This window comes from Colossoma macropomum, unplaced genomic scaffold, assembly GCF_904425465.1.
Source record: "Colossoma macropomum unplaced genomic scaffold, Colossoma_macropomum, whole genome shotgun sequence".
Lineage (NCBI taxonomy): Eukaryota > Metazoa > Chordata > Actinopteri > Characiformes > Serrasalmidae > Colossoma > Colossoma macropomum.
In genome coordinates this window covers 15,986,327-16,010,433 of record NW_023494790.1, presented here as the reverse complement: position 1 = coordinate 16,010,433, position 24,107 = coordinate 15,986,327, and the positions used below count along the sequence as shown (strand labels likewise).

Here is a 24,107-nt window from a genome sequence, read left to right as displayed (position 1 = left end):
TGAATGAAGTGTGGATTGCATTCCTAAGCATTTGTTTGCCTGCTTAAAATACAAAACTAGGAATTTTTGTTCGGTGACATTCTTTACATATAATAAATGCAAGAAAAGAATTAAGAAATCTGATTATTTAAGTAGAGGTGTAGAATATAAGGCAGAAACAGAGTGAAAGATTTAAGAGGGTAGAAAATAGGTCAGTTGCTCTATGTGTGCCAGTATGTGGTTGCTTTTTTTTTGCTGCTTTAGAAAGTCGACAGTTCTGATTGACAGTTTCTTATTGACTGTCAGGCTATCTGAATGTGCTGTCCAATAACCGCTGGAGGGAGAGGTGGTGCCGGCTGAAGGATAACCAGCTGTTACTGCATAAGGACCGAGAGGACCTGAAGACACACATGGCCTCGCTGCCCCTGCGGGGCTGTGAGGTCATTCCAGGTCTGGACTCCAAACACCCGTTTGCTTTCAGGCTGCTAAGGAATGGGCAGGAAGTGGCTGTGTTGGAGGTGAGAGCTGCATCACATTTCACATTTACAGCAGGATTATCTGTCCAGAGCAGCTTGTGCAAACAGGGCAGGCCAAACCGATATGATGCACCTAGGATATCTGCAAGGATCTATGATAGTGGTCTCCAGCCCTGGTCCTTCAGAGCTGCCTTCCTGCAAAGTTTAGTCTCAACCTGTATCCAGTAAGCTTCCCTGCCCCTTACTTAACTCTAATATGTCTGATTCAGTGAAACTGGGACTTGGGGAGAGGTTGATTAGCTGGAGCTGTTGTGGCAAATTGTGGTTGGAACTAGGCTTTGCAGGAAGGTAGCTCTTCAGGACCAGGGATGGACACTGATCTGTGACCTACCTGCTTATATCACAGAGTGTCTATCTGTGATGTTCAAGCATGTGATCTGCAGTACCTCTTTAACTTAGCATTTAATTAAAACTTTATGTCTCATGGTATTTATCACTTAATTTGATGTGGCATTTTCTTATATGGTTTCAAATGAATACTTATAATTTCTTGTATTATTTTTAAGCTTTATCACCTGTCTGTAAAGCACTTTGAGCTGCCACCAGTATGCTATATAAATAAAAAATATTATTATTATTATTATTTTTATCATTGTTACTATTTATCATCCTAAGCTTAGAGTGTGATCTCACAGATTTGTCATATATATGTGCTCTAGCCTATCCTTTTCGGTCCTACTTTAGCTCACTATTGTACTCATTCCCTCTGCATTCTCTTATGGAATCCTCCATGCTTTTTTAGTTTTGATCCAAATTGTATGTAAATTTATTTTCACTCTTTCATTAATGTTGGATCTCCCTCTCTCTCAGGCCTCCTCCTCTGAGAGTATGGGTCGCTGGTTGGGAGTTTTGCTGGCAGAGACAGGTTCCACCACTGATCCTGCTGCACTGCACTATGACTACATAGATGTGGAGACCACTGCCAATGTCATTCAGCTGGCCAAACAGTCCTTCTGGTAAGTAACAGGACCTGAGTCTAAGTAAAGTAGCATGTTCGGTTAATACTACCCTTAATCACGCTTAATTTGTTAAATAAATGAATTGGCTGTATTTTTGGATTAGTTGGCTCTGTTTATATATTTGGAACATAGTGGGCTTTGTGATAGATGTTTCCCTGGATCATTCCCTGTCTTTAAGTGTTTATGGCAGCTTTTAGTAATACAAATTTATTCTCAGTTTCACCAGTAAGCGTGCTGTATCTCCAAACCCATATCTGGATAATCCAGTGAACGGCTACGCTCGCCCCTCGGGAGTGGCTCTGCACTATGATGACGTCCCCTGCATTAATGGATCGGTATGGCTTCATACACCCACAACCATCCGTCCTGTGTGCTTTCACACACACATTGTTTGGAGACTGTATCAATCTTGATCTTTAACCTGTTAAGTACATGGGCTCATATGTGGGCTCACATTTACACTCTCTCATACTACATATACACCAAAAAGCCTCTTCATTAAGTACACCTTCTAATAAGTACACTCATTATCCATTTTATCAGCTCCACTTATCTTTAGGTACACTTTGTAGTTCTACAGTTACAGAATGTAGTCCATCTGTTTCTTTACATAGTTTGTTAGCCACATTTTACCCTGTTCTTCAGTGGTCAGGACCCCCACAGAACCACCTCAGAGCAGGTATTATTTGGGTGGTGGATCATTCTCAGCACTGCATTGACACTGAGGTGGTGTTGGTGTGTTAGTGTGTGTTGCGCTGGTACGAGTTTTTAAACACCTCAGTGTTACCACTGCACTGAGAATAGCCCACTAACCTAAAATATAGGCAGGGCCTGTAGCAGCATCCTGTGACCACCAATGAAGGACTAGAGGATGACTAACACACTGTGCAGCAATAGAGGAGCTACGGTCTCTGACTCTACATCTACAAGGTGGACCAACAAGGCATATGTGTCTTATAGAGTGGACAGTGAGTGGACATAAGGTTTAAAAACTCACTAATAACGAAAGTTTGTTGCTGAATTCTGTGAATAATCATTTGAAACACGTCACTGTAATGCAAATTCATGGTTAAGCTTCAGGCTTAATCTTCCAATTTTACAATTACTAATTCTGCTTGCTTTTAACTTCTATCTTCTTTTCTTCTTGTCTACTCTCCTCTCTTCTTTGCTGCTTTCTGCATGCTCCACCTCTCAGAAGGAGCCAGATCTGCACTACTCCTCCCCAGGCTCTGGAGGATGCAGTTGGGCGGAGGAGGCTCACTATGAGAATGCAGATCTCTATGAGAACATGCCTTCCCCCAAACTGGCAGCTTGCTATTCACCTAAACCAAGCCATTACAACACACCTGTCTCCTCTAAAGTCCTCTCTTCTTTTTCTTCCTCCACTGCTAATGCTAACTCTAAGGTGACTAACATAGATTTGCTGAATAACCCCACTTTCTAACATTCTGAGGCTTTGCTGTGCATGTTTTTCTATCAATATCTGTACCAAGATCTGTATCAAGATGTCATGGGAGAAACAGGATTCAGAGCAGAGGTATTCATCCTAATGTGTACAAGTATGAGTATGTCTGTATTACTACAAGACAAACATCTTATTGGCAAATGTGCACTGCAGTGTGAGTTATAGATACCAAAGTTTGACAAACATGCCTCTCTGTATGTTGTTTCAGTATTTAAGACACTGTAAATAAAAAAAAAATCAATAACTTAGCTTTTTTTAGCCAAAAATTAAAGCTGCACCCATTTTTTTTGTTTCTCAGAAACTACTAAAGATACAAGTCAATTTGCAAATTATTTAATTGGCAGAATGAAAGACATATGCTGGAAGTATTAAGCAAATCTAAGATGGTCAATTCAGGGACTTACTTAAATTGACCCAGATCTCTTCACAACATCTGATTAGTTAGATTCCCTTCTTTGTTAAGATTGAGAGCTTTGATGATTGAGTTGTGTAATGACTGGGAACTTCTAAGTCTGAAATTGTACCACCCATCTTCACAGAGCTATGCTTTTGCACTGCGTGATGTCCATGTACATGTGTGTGTGGTCGTGTATGAAATTATACTGCAATTGAGATGTGTATAAAACTCTACTGGCCACAAATAGAATTAGCAGCACGTCGTCATGCTTGAAGCACTGCTGGCAGCAAATAACAGTAGAAATGTCCCCTCGAGGTTAAGTCCTCAGAAGTGAACATGTGGGGTAGCGCTGCATGTGGTTTCAGAGGAAGCCTTTGATACTTCCATGTTGTTCTTACTGTTCTCAGTCCGATGTAGTGTTAGCCCTGCACCCCCGACCGCAAGGCACATTATGCTGAGAGATGCTAATCACTCCCCAGTGTAATCTTTGTCTGGGCTGAGGCTTAAAATGATTAATGTGGTAGATTAAAGCAGATTGTTTGTGGATCATTAGCAAAGCAGCATCATAAGTGCAGTTTAGTAACTAATTAGGCTGTTCTGTGGATTCAATTCTGCTTTGTGCCTTTTTATTTGTCACTTTTTTTACAACACTTTATGCTCAACTAGTCTTATATTACTTGGTCTAGTGAACATTATAGTAGATGCATTTATCTATTTATGAATTTATTTATTTGCTAATTTTTTACACTAAGATACAGGTAAATTTGAGAATACTTGATCACTGTGCATGCTTACAGTAATTCTTCAGCTGCATAATTTAGAACAATTGTGGTGCATATCCTAAAGGTTTTGCCTCTGTCTGAAAAAATATGACTTTACCTTTAAATTGTCATCATCTGACATCATCTCTCTGTCAATCAGATGAAGGGGAAGAAAGCCGCAACCACCAATGGAGTGGCTGCCAAACAGAAACTGGACAAGAACCAGGTCAGGAAGGCCAATGGAACCAGTGGGTCGCTACCAGTCAAGCGCAACAATTCAAGTAAGAAAGCCATATTTGAACTTGAGAGCAAGTGTCGTAGAGAGAACATAATCCTGAAATTAGCCCATATTTTGTTAATGCAGTGCAGAATTTGCAAATGCTAACCTATGCAGACATCATGTCTGCGCACGTTCTCCCAGCTATTCCACCAACGATTTCTTTCTAGGAAAAAGAAGCCGCACAAATATGTGGAAAATGCCGGAATGTGGAAATTGCAGTCCGGGGTTTGTGTGGACAGGCCCTAATACTGCTTAGTAAACTCAGTCACCCCAAATTCACCACCGGAGACAGGCGCTCACTCAGAGCATCTCCACTTCCTCTCAAACCATTTAATGGTCTGCTCTACCGGCCACTCAAATATTTGAATGTCGTAAATACTCTGTCTGTCTTTTAGTGCTGAACATGAAAAAAATGCTGTCAATGTTTACTATAAGCTCACTCAGATGAAACAGAAAGCCTTTCTAAATTTAGTAACATTGAAAGGGATACATTGATGATGTGGTTTAATGATGAACTTTGGCAGGTGCGGATCAGTACAAGTATGGAAAGAACAGAGTAGAGGCAGATGCTAAGAAACTCCAGTCAAAAGAGGAAGAGCTGCTGAAAAGAAAGCAAGAGATTCGTAACCGTCTGACTCACCTGAAGAAGGACAGGAGAGACCTGCGCACTGCCATCGAGAACAGCACCGGTGAGAACAATAGCACAATGGGCTGCTTTCCTAGACTCTGATTAAGCTTAATCCTGGATAAAAAAAGCTTTTCAATGGTGAATCACCATTGACGTTAGAATTAAGTCCTAGACTAGGCATAATCCATGTCTAAGAGTCTAAGAAGCCTGGCAAACATGTCTTAATTCCATATCAAATTTACGTAAGCAAAAAAAAAAATCCAATCTGAAAATATTCATGAAAATATTTTTAAATAGTAATATAGGAATGTGAGTATTAAAAATTCATATGTGAAATTGATAACAGATTTTCATAGAATGGCTAAAATTTTAAATGTTAAGTTAAATGTTAAATGTTAAATGTTATTTTACTGTAAGTGTTTGGAAACAGGCCTAAATATACTGTACAAAGGCAAGACAAATTCTCCAATCTCCTTCACTCCAGGTAAGCGCTCCCAGGCCTCTCTGACAGAGCGGCTGAAGAAAGTGGAGGATGAATGTAAGATGAAGGAAGATGAGCGGGTGAGCTTGGAGCTGGAGCTGACGGAGGTGAAGGAGAGCCTGAAGAAGGCCTTGAATGGTGGGGTCACTCTCGGCCTGACCATCGAACCCAAGACCAGCAGCTCCAGTCCACAGGTCTGCAAGCCATCTTTTGTACCATAATGATAGGTTGTGTTTGAAACAGCATACTGTGTACTGTATAGTGCATACTGCACCAGGATATACTGTATACTGCATGCTAGTCCTCATATATCAACAGTATACAGTGTAGTATCCAATATGCAACAGCAGGACTAGACTGCAAAATCAGGGACTGAGCCAGTCAAACCCATCTGAAGACGTGCCCCAACATGTGTGGACATATTTTAGTCAGATATGCCTGCTGAGTTTTTGAATATATCATGCCAGGTTGTTGTTTTCGACCCATCTCCAGAGCCATAAACCAGAACTAAAAGTCATTTCATTTTCATTACATTTGTAGTTGGTAATATAAGCCGGTTTGACTGAATAATAACCAGCGTGTTTCCACACGTGGGCCTGAAAAGCCAATGCTGCACGGACTCTTTGGTTGAGAATACTTTAGTAACTTACTGTTTTAACTAAATTATCTCTATGGTAAGTTCAGGGAGGATTGTGGGAGGGTCCAACAAAAATTACATGCAGAAATAGGAAGTGTGGCTGATATTCAGCTTGATTTATTGATGTTTGACCAACAAGTGCTGCCCAGCTTTGCATATAATTTTCTCTGCCTTTAAGACTTCCTAACAATGGCAGTAGACACAGTGGCTAAATGGAGGCACAATCCTGTTACATGAGATGAAAGAATATTTACTAACAGAATGACACCATTCAGCTCTCAGGGTCAGATGTACATGTGTGAGAAGACACAGCACAAAATATGCTGCAATATACATGTGCAGCCTGTTATTGCTTCACAGTTTTTAAGCTGGAGTAGAATTACATCCCTGTAGATATTTGGAAGAACTTCATTCATTAACACTGCTATATCTTCATCATTGAATTTTCATTTCTTTTTTGTCTTGAGCTTGTTGATGCCTCCACTGTGCCCTTTAAACCATCTGGTCCATACTGGACAGTTTTGAAGACACTTTAATTGTGTCTGTTTTTGTTATTAGTATGTTAGAAATGTGTAATTTGTGTGTGCAGTCTCCAGCGCTGATAAAGCGCATGATGGATAACTCGCCCATCTCCAGTTGTGACACCAGTGACACCGAGACGTGTTCACTGCCAGTCAACAGCGCCTCCTTACTGCGGCGCCAAGGGCCACAGAAAGCCTCTCCAGTACGGGGACATGTCCTCAGAAAGGCCAAGGTGAGATTTGTTGCACATACGCAGCAGACACACCTACACACTTATAAAACTATACAAAGGGTTCTATATAGCACCAAATATGGCTCATCTATTGTTACGATGTCAAGTTTGTAACAACAGAAGAACACTTTTGCATATTCTCCATCAATCTGAAGAACCCTTTCACAATGCAAAGAAGCCTTTAATGATGCAAATGGTTCTTTTAGTGTTCTTGGTTCTATATAGAACCATTTTTCTTTACTTAAGAACCCTTGAAGAACCATTAGTTTTAGGTGTATACAATGCATAACACTGCATACGTTTTGAGACCAGTTTTATGGAAAACCATAATGAACTCAGTATTACATGGTACGATATATACAGTACAGTAAAGTATACTGTACTAATGTATAACAGAGTGCATGAAAGAAATACACAATACCGATATACTATACAAGTACAGACTATATTGTTACTGTTACTGCAAAACCTCATATTTTCATTTTTTACCAGAAAGGAAAAAAAATCCTAAATTTGAGTGGATGTTAATGGAACAAGATGTTTTTCCAATAATTTTGGACCATTTCTTTTGATCTATTGATCACTAAATTAACACACTGTAAATGACAGCTGTCATGGTGAAATTGTGAGAAAAAATTAAAAACGAAAAAAGTGTAGGTGTGGATGTAGTTATATGGAATATGGTATAGTAGGTTATATGGAATAAAACAATTGACTGAAAAAGTCAGCATGAAGACAGAGAAACAAAGCAAGTCAGAGAAAAAAATAAAAAAAACAGATCAGAGTAAGAGTACTGAACTGTAGTCTCTGAACATCCTTGTGTGCATCATCTACTCCAAAATGAAAAGGCAGAAATATCCCTTTTTCTAGATTAGACTGTTCAGATAAGACCAAGCTGCTGGGCCATGAGGAAACTATAAGAGATGCCCTTGTGAGGCCAACAACAGCTTTGAAAGACAGATGTTGCTGGCTGACATAGCAAAAATGTGTCAAGGCTGGCTTCAGTGGGTGGCATGAAGAAGCCACTGCCAACTCAAATCCCACCTAGAGTTTTCAAAAATGCAGATGAATGATCTTGGGGGAAAGCATGGTACGATGTGAAGGTGAAATAAGTCCCTGAGACGTTGCTATTAACATGAGTAGATTCAGACACAACAGAATGTTTTTGTAGCCCCATCAAGGCCTTGATCTGAATCCCATTGAGAATATGTGGTGTTTGAAACTTTATGTCCCTAAGGGTTGGCCAAACTTAGGAAAGCTTGTGCAAATTTGTAAAGGGCGATTGAGAAACATTTCTGTGCAAAGCATATCCAGAAGAACTTGAAACTGTAAGCTGAAAGCCAAAGATGCTTTCACAAATATTAAGTTCAGGGGTCTATATGTGCAGCACTTATTTGTTCCCTATGAAGTTTCTTGTGTCTTGTTTTATCCTTGAACATCTTCAGTTTGATCATCAGAGTTTAAATGACATCACATTCCTTAATAGGCAACTGTGCATTAAGGAATGTGTTGAGGTTAACCCCTTAAATGGCCAGGGCCCACCAGCCAGCCCACAGTTTTATTACACACTTCTATAACCTAAGAGTAGCTCAGCCAGTTTGCACTGAAGTCCCTGTAGTTACTGAATAATAAGCCTTATTATGTAATAAGCCTGGGATTTTAAGGAGTTAAGGAAACCTTTATGGAATATTATATATTTTGTCTGAATACCCTGGTAGGCTGTAGTACAATAGGCTTGGCACTGCAACAGTCAAGCTTTTGACATAGCAGTTAAACACATACTACAGCATGCTAATGAACTTCTTTATGCTCCCCCTGTGTCTGTATACTAATGTATGCTTTCTTTTGTCTTTTGCAGGAATGGGAGATGAAATCTGGCACATAAACAGTTACTTTCCACTTATATTTCAGGTTTCCTGTATATATTTATTTAAATTTGTGCATATAGAAAGGGTTGTTGAAAGTGAACTGACTGAAGCATAGACACAACATGGTGCAGGAAATAATGAGGACAGACTGAGAACAGTTCACCAGCTTGCAATCGATCAATACTGTGGGACATGAAGTATATTGTTGATGACTGAACAGAAAAAAAACTGAACCATTCCCAACATCCACCAGTTTCTCAAACTGCACAATAGCTGCAATCTTAGCTCAGCCATTGATCTCAGCTATGCTTATGTGATCTATGACATTTCCTACTTCATTGAGTCTATTAGAAGCCATCATTGGAAGTTAGAAAAAGTACCTTTAAATATTTATTTGTAAATGTTTAAGTAAATACAAGCCTCTTTCTGTGTTTGTTTGTGTCGATATTTAAAGCTTTAAAGCATTTTATTTGGCCTCATGCGAGGCCCTGCCTTTATCAAGTTTTTTTTGTTTGTTTGTTTTAACTGGGTTTTAACCGGGAACACTTTCAACAGGAAGTTCAAGTTTCCAAGTTTTCTGGTTATTGATTTCAGTCATAAAGAAACGAAATGTAGTGTAGAGGAGCACTTCATGTTAAAGTCAAGGATGAGTGTCATCTAAATATGGTGTCAAGGATATGGGCACTGGCTCAGTCCCGTAGGGATCGAAGCCGCCATCCAGTCTCTACTCCCTCTGTGTGTCTGGACAGACTTTTGGCTGGAGTGGTTGCTATGGTGACAGCAACCCATAGGGACAAGGTCAGCCAAGGCCAGGGCGTGGTGCAAATCACAAACCCCGCTTCACTTTCCTTAACGCTCACCAGAACACGCACTGCAGCCATGCTCTAACAGCCACTGCACTGAAACAGCCCCTCTTTCTCTATCATGGGACGCTTCAATTCAAACCCATCAGTACACTGACAGAGAAAGAAGCACTGTAAATAAAACTGTCATCCATATGTGAAATTCATTCACTGTGTAAGATAGCTTTCCTCTGAAGAATCCTACAGTGGTTCTGCATTTAGAATTTTATGAACCGTGCTATGTGCTCACATGCAGACATTGTTAAATGAACACTTGCTCTATTATCCTAGCTACATTTCACCTGGAAATACACTATGGAATCATTGGCATTTAGCAGTAACATGTTAGCAGCCTGGTCCGTTTTGCTGTGTGGTCATAAGCAGAGCATACTGTATATCTGTTTCCCTGATGTTGGTGCTTTTGAGTCATGCTTTTTTCTTGCTCTTCACTCTTAATCCAGCAAGATTAAGGAGCAAGACTTGGTGCTTAATATAGAAATAAGGACTGACAGATTCGTAGAGACTACTGCCAGCATGCTCATATTTGAGGCACATTTATAACTTTCCATAGATGGCTGGTTTCTCATGCAGTGAAGCTTAGCATTTTGATTTGAGGCTACATATTTTAAACCTATGTACAAGCAGACATTTTAGTCCTGAGTGCAAGTGTAAATATCTTCCTTCCTTTTTCATGTCCATTGATTTCAGTCCCAAGAGTCTGCAGTCCAGAGCTAGTCCTGTCCGCTTGTGTGAGGAGAAGAGTCAGTGTTGGATGAAGACCCGGTTTCGCTGGGTTTGTCTCATAGAGAAAGACCTTGTGGGAATTTGAGTAATGTCTAGTTCAAGCTTGAAGTCAGCTAAACATATCTTTGGCCATTCTGCAATACCTCTTCCACCCTTCCTTGACTGGCCAGCCTGTTGAATCAGAGATGCTAAAACCAGGGGTGGAAAATACTTGAGGAACTGTACTTTATTACTGTACTTAAGTATTATTCTGGAAGTTTTGTAGTTTTCTCAAGAGTTATTGAAATTATATACTTGTACTTTGTAAATGTACTTTTTACTTCTTACATTTTCATTTAGACCATCAAAGTACTGATAACAAATCTCAAAGGCCATGAGATATTTCTCTTTTCTTGTGAGTTTCTGCACATCTTAATGTTTTTTTTTTTTGTTAAAACATCCAGTCATATTCATATCAATATAAAATAAAACTGCCCACAACTATGCTAACTAGCCTTTATGTGAGGACTGTTTCCTCCCATTAGTAACTACACCACAAAGTATCATGTGTTTTTTAAAACTTTTACTATTTAGGTTTATTTATTTAAATATGGATACTTTTAGATTTTCACTAAAGTATAGTATATAGTATAATTTATATAGTATATCCATACTTCCGCTTTTAATTGAGTAATGTTCTGAACAAACAAAGTAATTTTACTCAAGTATAATTTCTCTGTACTTTTCCCACCCCTGGCTAAACCTTTTAACCATTCAGGCCGGCAGAACAGTATGAAGAGTTGTGGAGAGGCGTTTCTGCTGACAGCCCTAAAACATCTCTCCCTCACACAAACTAACAGGCATGATGTCATAAAATGTGAACAGTTATATGTATTGCTTTAAAGGAAACGGGCGGAGAGGGAAGCAGGGTGGGGGTGGGCGTGGGGCTGGGGGTGGGAGTTAAAAACTAATGAAAAGCAACTTGTTTTGTTTTGCACCTTAAGGATTTTTCTACTCAATTGTACTTTTTTTCTGAGAGACTGTTGCTGACTTGGCGACAAAAGGCTGTACACAGAAATAAAAACTGCTTTTAAGCTAGATGTGATTTTGCATTCATCTTTACACTGACATTCACATGGCAGGCAGCAAAATCCTAATTACTAGCCAGGACTGGCTACAACTGAACTGCACATTATTGCTCTACTACACATCACTGACATTAGGCAAATCATATACATATATATGCATATATTCATCACTAACACTACAGGGACCTCTAGTGGTGCCAAAATGAACTGAATTTTCATGCATACTGGATATCATAATGAGAAACGTTTATATAAATATAAATAAAAATATATATAGCTAATAAAAAATAAACATTAGCTTTAGGCTGAAATTCCATTTTAATTTTAGTATAACTTAAGTTTTAAAACAGATTAAAGATTAATATACTTGGATGATGTGTTACACTTCTTGTTTATGTGAAATCAACTATGTTCCAATACTAAGTATTTTGTATTTTGGTTGTATTTTAGACAAAGATTTATAAGAAATTTATTTTGAACTCTATTTAAGGTGAATATAATAATTGGCCAATTTTGTCAGAATACATTTTGGGAAAGGACTTCAATGCACTAGAATGTAAATGTTTTATTTTATTTGATAAATACATTATAAACTGATAAATGTTTCTCTTAAATACACATGTTTTTCGCCATATGGAGAAAACAATTGTCTACAAATCTTTTTAACTATCAGCTAGTGTAGCTTGAACACGGCGTACTGCTGCACTCTATGCTACTGACAGATTAACTGTTCATTTCATGCAGGATGTATCTCTGACATTTGCTATGACGTTTATATGCTCTAGGTGGCAGCACTGCACGGGTTTAATGTTGTTTACCACTGAACTGAGTTTCAAACTCATGAAGAAGTGAGAAACGTCAACAAACAGACTTGTTGAAGTAGCCGGTGTTGTTTTCTCTTAACAGTTAAAGCCAGTAAAGTGTCTTTACCTTGTTAAGGATGGACGAGGAAGTACTGACTACTCTGAAAATATTAATTATTGGAGAAAGTGGAGTTGGGAAGTCCAGGTAAGAAACTTCTGGCAGTGTTTGAAGTTGCCCCAGGTGAACAGTTTGGGACCGAAACTGACTTTGGCTCGTTCTGAGTGTTCAGTCAGTAAAAGCTGCAAATTGAGGCCAGTGCTATGTAATTAAAACCCGCTAAGACATTTCCACGATTAGTTTCGTGAATCCTAAAATATCGACTGTTTTGCCACTGTCTCTCTGTCAAACTAACCAATTCTAGAAAAATGAAAAATGCGAACAGTCACGCTCGAGACGTGTTGACCGCTAAGATGTATGTTTTAATTAGCGAGGTTAGCGAGGTTAGCTCAGTTAGCTCGTCTGTAGCAGAGCTCATGTGTTGCTTTGTTGCTTTTCGAGTCAAAACTTAACTTTTGGTGCTTCGTGATGGTTATTTGTTTACTTGTAGTTATGAGAGTTTTAACTGCATTTGCCGTGACCCCTCAGGGCTCTAAAAATGTTTTTTATCTTGATTTGTGTCACAAAGAGTAACAGCTACACAAAACACGTGCAACACTGTCAGTTAAAAACAATGAGAAACAATTTAATGATTTATAGCCACGCATATAACCTGAGAGCACACACAAGTCTATAAAAATGTTAGGGAGTCATACAATGCAGCTTAAAATAACAACTACAACAACAACAACAATAATAATAATAATCAAAATTTAAAATGACCAAGGAATTAGCGAGAATAGTTTGGATTACAGTAGATGCAAACTAAATCTACAGTTTCAGGTTAACTACCTATCTGTATCTGTGTATATCTGTGCAGTGAATTAGTTTTGTAATATACTTGGACTGTTATCCAGACCAGTTTCACTGAGCTTATTTCTGAGCTCTAATTTTGTCATGTAACGTGGCATATGAATCAGCAGACCGTTTCTATATTGAACAAGAATGTAGAGTGTGAAAAAGAAATTATGGTGTTTTGTGCTTTGCTGTACAACAGTGTTGCCACCTCTAGTCCTGTAGTCAATGTGTCAAATTAAATCAAATCATATTTATTGTCACATATCACATTACTCAGGTGCGAAGGTTAGTTTAAATCGTAGGTGCGTAGCCCCCATGTAGTACTTAAATACTATATATATATATATATATATATATATATATATATATATATATATATATATATATATATATACATTAGACTAAATATATACACATACACAATATGCACATTATTATACACGAGTATTGCACTGTTTCCAATGTACAGTTTGTACAGTAAGTTATGAAATAAAACTATGATATGTACAGTTGTACACATTTCCGTATGTGCAATTAGTGAGTCTGAGTGAGTCACATTGTTACTTATGATCAAATTCTTCTGGAGCTGAATCAGGCCTGTCAGAGCAGGACAGAGATGGTAAACACTGCCACAGATGACTATGTACAGATAATTTTAACAGTAAGTCTACACCTTTGCACTGATGCAATATTAGATGTGTCCAGAATGATAAACAGAGCTGCTTAAAAAAGCTGTAGGCTACAACATTGACAGTAAAGTTATAATAAAACTAATATGCAGACTGCCTTGTATTTGAAAAGTGGTGATCAAATCTCAGGCAGACAACTAAACAAGTAGTACTGTTAATAGATAATTGCAGTATGTTGTTTACAGTTTTATAACTTCTTTCTCTCTCCAAAATGTTGAAAGAAAAACATTTTAAAATACCCTCTGCTGTTTAGCTTGTAGCATTTCAGTCGACTCTTTAACAGTTATTATTGAATAAAATGACATCAAATATAGTAACCAGACTAACTAGATAAGTTGGTATTATATGTGCCATCTAAAGCTCTGTCTTTCTTGCTCTCTCTGTCTTGCCCCACCTCTCACCCCATGCCCTCTTTCTCAGTCTTCTGTTGAGGTTTACAGATGACATGTTTGATCCAGAACTTGGAGCAACAATTGGTAATTTGATTTATACTGACAACACACACACAAACACTCAGTTTTCCCATATTGAATATTTGCCTTGCTACATAGTTTTTTTTTTTAACCAATTTTTTAAACAAAATATTGCTAAAGGTAATTAAGTTATTATAATTGAGTGTCTGTCTTTAAATGGTGCTCTGAATTTTAGAAGACTCCCTACTAAACAGGAGTGGGCAATATGATGTTATGCAGGGGTGGACATTGTATATTGCCCAGTGCTCCTGGCCATAATGTTTCACGTCATGTTTAAAACGAAGAGCCTGTGGCCTGAATGACAGCTTGCTTTGGAGATTTTTTGGCATTGTTTTTTCCTATTTAGAAAACGCATTTGGTCGGACATGGAACTGCTCAGACAAATCAGATTTTGTTGCACTTTGTTATCTGTAATTGACAGTTTGGTGGTCCCCCTGCTGAGCTGGTCCATTTGGCGATATAGATGCTATTTCACTTGCTAAAGTAGCCTGTATCGCTCGATGAAATAAAGTCTCAAATAAAATAAAGTGTTAAATAAGCTGACACTACACCGAGAGGCTATCACTGCAGTGGCTAAACAGTATCTAAAGATACAACCTACTCTGGATGATGCAGGCGGATCAGCTCGACAGGGGGAACTACCATGGTCACCACAACAGCAGTGTTCTTATTAATGTAAAGATTTTAATAAATATTTGCTTTTTACAAAGCAACAGCTGATTGGTTTTAGGTATTTAAGCATGATTATTAGTTGTAAATACAGTGTATATACCATCGCTGTTCAAGGACAAACACATTTCCAAAGTAGTAGCTCTAATATTTACTGGTAATGTAAAGGTACAGATATGTAATAATTAAAGTTCATTTAAAGAGATTTTATTCCAGGCAATTTTGAGGCATTTCTATTGGTCCATTCATCATGAAATTTTCACGACATAAAGGGCAGCTGCTGAGCTCAAATTATGCGTAAAAGTTAAGAATCCCAAACATATAGTTATTTAAAATAAATCTTTATGTATTTGTCTACCCCGATATTATCTTCATCATGATAATTTACATTGGTGTATACCTTTCTGAGTATCATCAGCACCTCTAGAACATTAATCAGCTGTGTGTGTTATAAAGGTCCTAACCCTAGATTTAGACCAGTTATGCAGATTAGATCACAAGTGTATGTTAATAAGTAGCTGATTATAAGTTATTCGTATGCTTTTATTAGTTATTTTTATCCCCTTGTTTCTTAAATAATTTAGTTGAAAAATACTTTTTTGCTGGTGTATTTTGTCCATTCTGACTCATTTGCAAACCTCATCTAAATAATGTGCTGCATATTATGTATTGTGAAGTAGCATAATGTTATATTTTTGATGTATCGCCCAACCCCTTCATCCTTGCCTGTTCCTCTGCAGTCTTTACTTCATACATAATTTACTATCACTTTGTCTCAAGGAAGCTCCAAGAGATTATCTGTATAAAGTGAACTGGAATCACAGTCATACTGAGACCTATGAAACTGTCTTGTGTTCATCAAAGTGAACAATGAAGACTTTATTAGAGACCCATGCAGCACAGAGCATTCAGTGCAAGAAAGACATACCATAGCCATGCTATTTAAGAAGGCGGTGCATTTGGTTTTAAACATAAACAGGCATCCCAGGCTGTTTATAGTAAAGGTGAATTAGAATTTTATTTTCTTAGCGAAGTGATATCAGCCATATCACATTAAGTCTTTTTTGCTCATGATGGCTGCTTTTTGGTGTTTTGCTAATATACACGTGTTTATGTGCATGTGTGAGTTGTTTATATATTTCTGTATTACCAGCGCAGCCCTTCATTTCAAACCAAAAAAAGTCCAAATCTCCATCAGTGCTTCCAAATGAGCCCAGATATTCTCCAGTACCTTCCTCTGATAAATCTGTCAGTGTGGAGCTGAAATTCAGGGCTACTGTACCCCTTCGGCCTCGCTTTCTCAGGGTGGTGAAAGGAAAAGGAGGAGATTTATTCCCTCACTGCAGCCATGTCCCTGTTATTCCCCCTTTTCTTTTCTTTATTTTTTGGTTAAGGATGTAAATCACATTTTCTGTCTTTTTTGTGGAGCAGTGATGACTGTGTTGAGCGCTGCCACAGGCAGTTGAGTCATGTCTGTAATATTTGTTTTATCTGTGCAAGATAAAGCCACAATTCCCCGTTTAGCAGTAAATTTTTTGAGTTCTTTACGTGTGCTGGGCTTATTGCCTGGCAGATATCTAGCTCCACATACCTGCTGAGGATGTCTCGCTGTGTATGCATGGATTAGCCATAATCATACCGCAGGCCCAATATCAAAAATAGTTTCCATCTTTTCCATCACTTTGGATTATAACCTGAATCATTCATTTGCATGCATTTCTTCTGTTGGTCGTGCTGGTTTCTGAGGTTGCTCTCAATACCTCAGAGCCCTGTAGCAGCCAGAATGAGTCAAGGTTTACTACACATTAACTGAAAAATGAATGCCTTTTAAGTACATCAGAGTAATGATAGCTTTAAATATTTAAAATCTATATTTATTTACCATTTATGTTTTTAAATTAATTTCAAGTGTTAGATTTCATGAAGGATGTTTAGTTTCAGTTTTAATTTTTTTTGTCCTTTTTTTATTTTAAGACCATTAAAAAACATTAAATATATCACTTTCAGGTTTAGATTTTGTAGTTGTAGTATGATGTCCAGACTTCTAACCAGTGAGATATATACATATATATACATAATTGCTTGTGTTTTGTTTAGATTTTATCCAATTTTTGTATCAGTTCACAAAAATATTTTTTGGTTTTGGTTTCAGTTTTTTAATAACATACATATATATTACATGAATGTCTTTGCTAACTGCAGGTGTAGATTTCAAAGTGAAGACCATTGCTGTGGATGGGAACCAGACAAAGTTAGCAATTTGGGTAAGCAGTTAAACACATAAGCCCCCCACTTCTTTCACGTTCATGAATCTGACCAGACTGGCACTATTTTCTGCAGAATAGCTTCGGTTAAGATTTAGATCTGTATGCCATGCATTTCATTACATATCATGTGTACACAGCTGCAAAGGCTTAGGCTGTGGATCAGGGATAATGAAATAGCCAAGGACTAATGGAGGCTGTAACACCTGTGGAGACTCATTCACACCCCTCTGTCCACCAGCAGAGGGCAGTATTCCCACACAGTTATTAACAGATCAAATAAATTCTGTATATGGAAGTCTGCATTTTTTGGATCGGAATGTGAGGTATTAATGCGGAAATAGAAGCCTCCATATTGTAGGCTCAATTTATTTTAATATTCAGTAATTTGGCTGTTCCATGACATTTACTTTGTCTGGGTTCTATCATGTGAGAATTAATAATTTTGTGTATGTGTCTGAATGTTATCCTTTCTTTTTTCCTCCCACTTTATTAAGGACACAGCGGGTCAGGAGCGTTTTCGGACCTTAACACCCAGTTACTACAGAGGAGCCCAAGGTGTTATACTGGGTGAGTTAATATAGTAACATGAAAACATTCCTTATGAAACCTTGATAGCGCTCTGCAGTACTTTCAGCTCATCCTAAAGTTCATATGATGTAATAATAAATACAGTAAATAGTTTTTAAATATGCAACATTTGACTTACCCATGCATTGCCCAGAAATGTGGTCTTTCCCGCCAACTGTTGGTAGGTTAGACAGGTTAGACAAGTTGCATCTTAAGACCATTTTTGAGGGGACTTTTACATTGTTTATACCTTGGAGATCGAAAACGTATGTGTGCCGTACCCTTCTTTCTGACAGTGTTGTTAAATGTATGTGAGTTAACGTTAGCATAGTGGCAGATGTCACTGTCTTTTCCAGTCTGCATGTTTTCGATTAGCTACAGCTTACAGTTTTTCATTAGGTTGAATAGGACTTTTGCTGACTTTTCTGTAATACTTGTTCAACCTAACAACAGTTGCTACGAAAGATCATATTTGTGGGTGGAGCAAGGATAGGTTAGTCATACTTTCAGTTTTAGTGCATAAAAGAGTATGCCTGTCATGTTCCTCATGTGTCTGACTGGTCAGAAGATGTGGTTTAATATTTGTTTCCCTTCTCTGTGCATGTTCATCACAGTGTATGATGTCACAAGACGAGAGACGTTTACCAAACTGAGCACCTGGTTGAACGAATTGGAGACGTACTGCACGCGAAATGAGCTTGTCAAGATGCTTGTGGGAAATAAAATTGATAAGGTACACTTTAGTGTGCATGACATATGATGAACTGGGGTTTCAAGCGTGTCACACACATTTACCACATTCAACTACTGCATTATCATATAATGTTATAAAATCAAAGCATGCGTTTTGGATCATTTTGAATGTTTTAACCTTTTAACCTTTATTCAGATTTACAGTTGTTGTCTTTCAGCTTGTCCCTTTCTCAAACTTTTATCAGAATTGAAGTATCATAGACATGCTAGTTATTCTTTTGTAATTTTTTTCATTTCTGGAATACTCGTTCGGATACAGGGTTTTGCCTGGAAAACAATGGACACTTGCACTATAAATCTTAGCTTCCACATACACATATAACAGAGCCCTTAGTCACACACATATCTTAGTCAGTGGCTCTCACAAGTCTGTTTTCACAGCTATTTTAAGACTCATCCCTTGGCCAGTGCTGTTTGTTTTGAGTCTTGCTGAGCGATTGTAGCTCTGAACAGATTGTCTCATGTACAAGATCAAATGAAAGCAAAAATAAACTTGATTTGTTTCTGACAGAAACTGGCTTGCTGATCTTTCTTTGTTGTGATTTTTGCACAGAATTGAGCAGCTTTCATGTTTATTCTCGTGCTTGCTGGCACACTCTCTTTAGTGTCTGTGTTTTGTGCTTTTTTTTCAGTGAATTGGGACAGTGGCTATGGAAAAATCTCATGTTTGTGCTTCTGTAGCAGTGTTATTGTGATACATTATCTCTCCATCGCTCTCACTGTACTTTTCTTTCTCCTGTTTCACTGTACTGCAGGAGGACCGTGAGGTGGACCGAAATGAAGGCCTGAAGTTTGCTAGAAAACATTCCATGCTTTTTATAGGTAAATTAAGAGAATCTCCTTCATTCTAATCAGTGTTGATTACTGAGAATGAGTGCAGTTGGGAATGTTTCTCATGTGCTTTTATTATCAAGGGGAAAGTATGTCCTAAACTAAGAGGAATTTTTATGATTCAGTCGTATCATGAACAATTTTTATGACATTGTTTTCTGGAAGAATGTTCATCATTTATTTTTGCACAGTAAATACTCATTTATTTTCCTGAATTAACTCATGAATGGTCTGAACCTATTTTTAGTTTGCCAGTGCTCTGAACTGCAGGTGGGGGTTTTAAATGTAATGACCGCATTAGTGAACTGATATATAAGAAATGGATCATAAGAATTAACCACAAAAAAACATAAGAAAAGGATCTGGCACACAATTTGGAGATTTAGTATGAAGAAGAATAGCATGGCTTCAGTTCTTTCTTTTCAGTTTACTTTTTCCATTTTTTAGTTCTTACTATTTCATGTTTTTATGTAGTTTTGTACTCTGTTTTCTTTAAATATCTGGTACATTACATGTCCAAAAAATATCTAGGTGCTAAGGTTGAATGATTTGGAGAAAACATCATGTTGTGATTTTTGATCAATATTGTGACTGTGTTTTAAATGTGATTATAGGTTATTAGATTATAGATTATAGTTCTAGATGTTGTGTGCCAGACTGACAGTTCACAAGCTCCGTATCATAAGGTTAAGACTTAAATATGCTAAGGCAACACTGAATAATGTAGGACATAATAAAAATCACACTTTTTTCCTATTTGAAAATTGCATTCTTTCAAATCAGAATTTAACCGATTTTACCAGAGACCCCTTCTAATCTATTTTATCTCACAGAGGCCAGTGCTAAGACGCGGGACGGTGTTGAGTGTGCCTTCGAAGAGCTGGTGGAGAAGATTTTGCAGACTCCAGGGCTGTGGGAGAGTGAAAGAAAGACTGGAGTGTACCTGTCTGAACAGGCTACACAGCCTACATCAGGGGGCTGTTACTGCTAACTGCTCTAACTCACTGACACACATAGACAAACATAATCATAGCAGGTCAGACAGGCTCACAGGCAGATGCACAAAACAGGTATGAGTATTCACCTGTGTACACATACTATGCATTTTGACCACTTGAATTGTTTTATAGTTTGCTCTGTCTGTGATTGGCTCAGGGCAGTCCTTGTCAGCACACATGCATAACAGCACTGACAGAGTCTACATGTGCCTTCTGTTGTTATGGTAACTGGTGGTAAACAGTGAAGTGTGGGTGGCTAATTTTTTGCGTGACAAAATGAAACCATAAAACTGTGAATCCTTTCACAGACAAGGCCACTCTCTATAACGGTGGAAAAAATGTTAGTTGATGTACCTAGGACCATTATATGCACTACAGTGTGTGTTTTTCAGAGTGTTTGCCCTCTTAGTTTGTGTTTCTCATTTATTGAGTGCAAAACACTCATCAGTAGATATCAGTCTCACACACTGCTTGAAGACCAAGTGGTGTAGGGTGTAGAGTAGGCTAAATCTATTCTCAAGTGAAAGTATAGTCAGTTTGGAGAAATAATGACTCGTAACAAGTAAAAGTACCTATTCAAAAACTTAAGTAGAAGTGCAAAAGTAACTTATAGAAGTGCATTGAAACTTCTTAGTACATCAGCATAGGAACTGATTCTTTTTAGGCTGTGCTTTTCTCTTTTTGGGATCCTTTTGGTCTAAAATAAATTATTGTATTTTATTAAAATGTTACTTGAGTACAGACATTTGCAAGTTTGAACACCCCTGGTCAAATGACATGTTAACACATCTTCTACAGTGAATAAACTGAAGTTTGGTCGCTGTAGAGTATATATACTTACTTTTGCATTTTTTTTCTATCTTGCACAGCTTTGGTTTCAGAATAGTGGTGTCACTATCATGTTGGACATCCACTTTACTGGTTTTATCAACTTGGCCTGGCTTCTTAAAAACATGAAGTTGAAGGGTTTGTAAATCAAGCAGACTGACACAACTGATTTATACTGTGTATGTTTTATAAGAAAAAAAAGATAGTAGAAGGAAAATATGACTGCCAGTTTATCTCTACCTTAAGTATTCATCCAGGCCTTCTTGAATACTGAATTTGTGACCAGTTTTTCCTTGAGGTTGATGCTGTTTTTGGTCAGAGTTTGGCAGAATTGGTGTTTTCAGATGGTCTTATTTTTACTATGTACTGGGATATTGTTCCAAGTGTACCAGTTTTGTAGTCACGGTTGTGGAAATGGAAGACAGAATCCAGTGTCAGCCTCAACTGTGGTCTATCCGAGGACGCTGTATGTGTGTAGATTTGTGAGAAACACTCGTGTGTATTTGAAGTGCTTAATCTCAGTGTTTAGATGTGCATTTTTGCTTATTTCCTTTTCAGTGGCATGCGGAGTCTTCTGTCTTTCATGCCCTTTTCCTAATGAGAGCCATTTCTCTCTAGCAGGTGACAGGCTGTAGCACTTCTCTAATGTAAGCCAGTGAGAGCTGGAGGACATTATAAAGGTTTTTGTCCTGTGACCCCTTTGTCCTGTTGGTGTGGAACTCTTCTCTTTGGTTGTTTAAATCATGTCATGTTATGTTTTTAAATAATGACTTTTCTCTTGTTTTATGTTTGTGTGTGGATGGACATCACCATTGATATTCAGGATGTTGGCTTATTCCATTGAATCTATAATTCATGAGAATGTATGCAAACAATATAACATACTGTTATTGCACATCCCAGTGGCTCTATAAATATTTGCTGATACTGAGTTCTTTTTTAAATAACTTGTAATATTGAAATATTTGTTTGAACTGACAGAGTAATATTGTAAAATAATGCTTTTAATTAAATGTCAATAAATCTTCATGAATGTAGCTCTTTCTCCCTCTGTCTCTCACTCTCTCTAATTTTTTCCCCTCAGCTAAAGCATTCTTGTTAAATATGACCAGCTCAGGAATGTATCTCCAAGCCTCTGTGATTTCTCCGTTTTCCGTTACAGTGCTCTGTGAATTCTGCAGTAAGCTGAGGGAGATGTTTGCTCAAACGTGTGCTCAAACGCTCTCCTCGTGTGCTTTCCATACCTGTGAGATGTGGCAGATCTAAATCATTGCATCGGACAGATTTGCAGGTAGAGTAACCATGGTGATAATTCCGTTGCTTTGCATGAAAGGAGCAGAAAAAAATGCCCTGTTGATGGGGCAGCCACATTGTGGGTGAGCTCTTGACTGAGTTTCACTTAATTTAATAATTAGTTGGGTTTTGACTCTTTTAGGTTTATAAGCCCTGGATCAACCCCTTAACCCCTTCATATCACACTTAGAATCCTGAGGTTTATTGTTCTGTAACCAGTATGTAATTTATAAATTGTCGTTTTGAAAGTGAGGAGCTGAAGTGTGGAAACACATACAGGCCTTCAGAGTTTGAGGTTTTAAGACATAGTCTTCACATTTTTTATTCATTTTTTCATCCTCATCATCAAAGAAATGTCTTAAGCATCAGTACCTCTAATGATGCACTAGATTTCTGCGCTAAAGAGCAGAATGAGTACGAACCATGTGCATTATACTGAACTAGACCATTGCTTCTGTTATTATGCTAATTATATCATAATATAATTGTTTTAAAACCATGTTCTTGTCTTACCATGCTATGATATCGTTGGCCCTAATCTTAGATTGTCTCCCATTTCCAGTCTTTCTTTGCGTCCTATGTAAGACAAAAAAGACCTAAGTCTGCAGCTCCCTCTCTTTCAGGACTGAGCGATATGGCAAAAAATTAACATCACAGTACCTTAAGACTTTTTCATGATCACGATATTTAGTTTTTCTAGTTTGTTATAAGCTATAACAAAAAAGAATCAGGACTGCCACAACTAAAGGAGAATTCCACCAGTTTTTGAATCATTAAATTGTTAAGATGTGAACAAAGTCATCCGGAGTAGTTTGATATGAAATGCGCCGTTCTAGAGAAACTTGCCAAGTTAGAATTGTTCACAGTGGAGGAACCAGACAGTGATAGGAACCAGACGTCCGAAGTGTTTAATGCCACCAAACCTCCCTACTCTGCCTGAGGCCTGAGACGTTCTGTCACAATAGTTTTTAGAACATTTTGTTCTAAAACACATTTTTATGTCCTTTCAAGGTGAAGAAGTACATGAAGGGAACTATGAAGCAAAATAGCCTCCAAAGATAACTTATTTTTCAGGTTTACCATTCTTTTACCATTATCAGCATGCATGACAAGTAGGAAGATGTGCAGGTTCACTGATCATTTTACATAGTAAATAAAATGGCTATATTTTGTTGTAGACATCATGACCCCTATTTTCTATCACCACCATCATAAAGAAATCTCGTTGCTTGTAAAGTAATTTCTGAGTCTGTAGTTTTCTCTAAAATGCACCACTTCACATCAAACTACTCTAAATGACTTTGTTTACATGCTAAATTATACAGAAATGTTGAAAAGTTGATGGAATTTCCCTTTAAAAAATTAATATCAGGCTCTGTGAACACAATGTTTTTTATTTTGTTTCTGTTTTTTACCCAATTTCAAATAAACAGGACTAATTATGCTCTAATAATGACATTTGGTCAGTGTTGTTTAAGTATTGATGATACAAAGATGCTCAGGAAAACAGATTTTGATGTAACTTGACGTAATTTATCGTGATAGCGATACCTATTGTCATATTGCCCGCCCCCTCTCTCTCT

The 24,107-nt window shown here is 37.7% G+C and overlaps 2 protein-coding genes across 4 annotated transcripts in view; both read left to right on the top strand.

Annotated features, from left to right (window-relative positions):
* The window catches only part of afap1 (actin filament associated protein 1), an 86,023-nt gene extending 74,615 nt beyond the window's left edge, over positions 1-11,408 (top strand). For 2 of the 3 annotated variants that reach the window (XM_036572325.1, XM_036572324.1), the window contains exons 10-18: positions 286-497; positions 1,326-1,471; positions 1,692-1,809; positions 2,670-2,879; positions 4,258-4,378; positions 4,902-5,066; positions 5,490-5,680; positions 6,713-6,877; positions 8,736-11,408. In XM_036572325.1, coding sequence (XP_036428218.1) covers positions 286-497; positions 1,326-1,471; positions 1,692-1,809; positions 2,670-2,879; positions 4,258-4,378; positions 4,902-5,066; positions 5,490-5,680; positions 6,713-6,877; positions 8,736-8,762 — 1,355 coding nt within the window. In that variant the 3' untranslated portion in view covers positions 8,763-11,408. The remainder of the gene's footprint in view (positions 1-285; positions 498-1,325; positions 1,472-1,691; positions 1,810-2,669; positions 2,880-4,257; positions 4,379-4,901; positions 5,067-5,489; positions 5,681-6,712; positions 6,878-8,735) is intronic. The other variant, XM_036572326.1, reaches the window with a different exon arrangement.
* An 819-nt stretch (positions 11,409-12,227) lies between these two features.
* On the top strand, positions 12,228-22,268 carry rab18a (RAB18A, member RAS oncogene family). The gene is made up of 7 exons (XM_036572323.1): positions 12,228-12,406; positions 14,266-14,321; positions 17,190-17,251; positions 17,749-17,821; positions 18,436-18,554; positions 19,330-19,396; positions 20,239-22,268. Exons 1-7 carry the CDS (start codon positions 12,339-12,341, stop codon positions 20,394-20,396), a joined length of 603 nt encoding a protein of 200 aa, XP_036428216.1. The 5' UTR covers positions 12,228-12,338; the 3' UTR covers positions 20,397-22,268.
* Positions 22,269-24,107: the final 1,839 nt, after the last annotated feature.

Bases quoted from the DNA above. Each gene is read 5' to 3' on its own strand.
- rab18a (XM_036572323.1), top strand. From the start codon at position 12,339: ATGGACGAGGAAGTACTGACTACTCTGAAAATATTAATTATTGGAGAA. The intron at 17,252-17,748 runs GTAAGCAGTTAA...CACTTTATTAAG, and splicing joins AGACAAAGTTAGCAATTTGG to GACACAGCGGGTCAGGAGCG. The intron at 17,822-18,435 runs GTGAGTTAATAT...TGTTCATCACAG, and splicing joins AGCCCAAGGTGTTATACTGG to TGTATGATGTCACAAGACGA.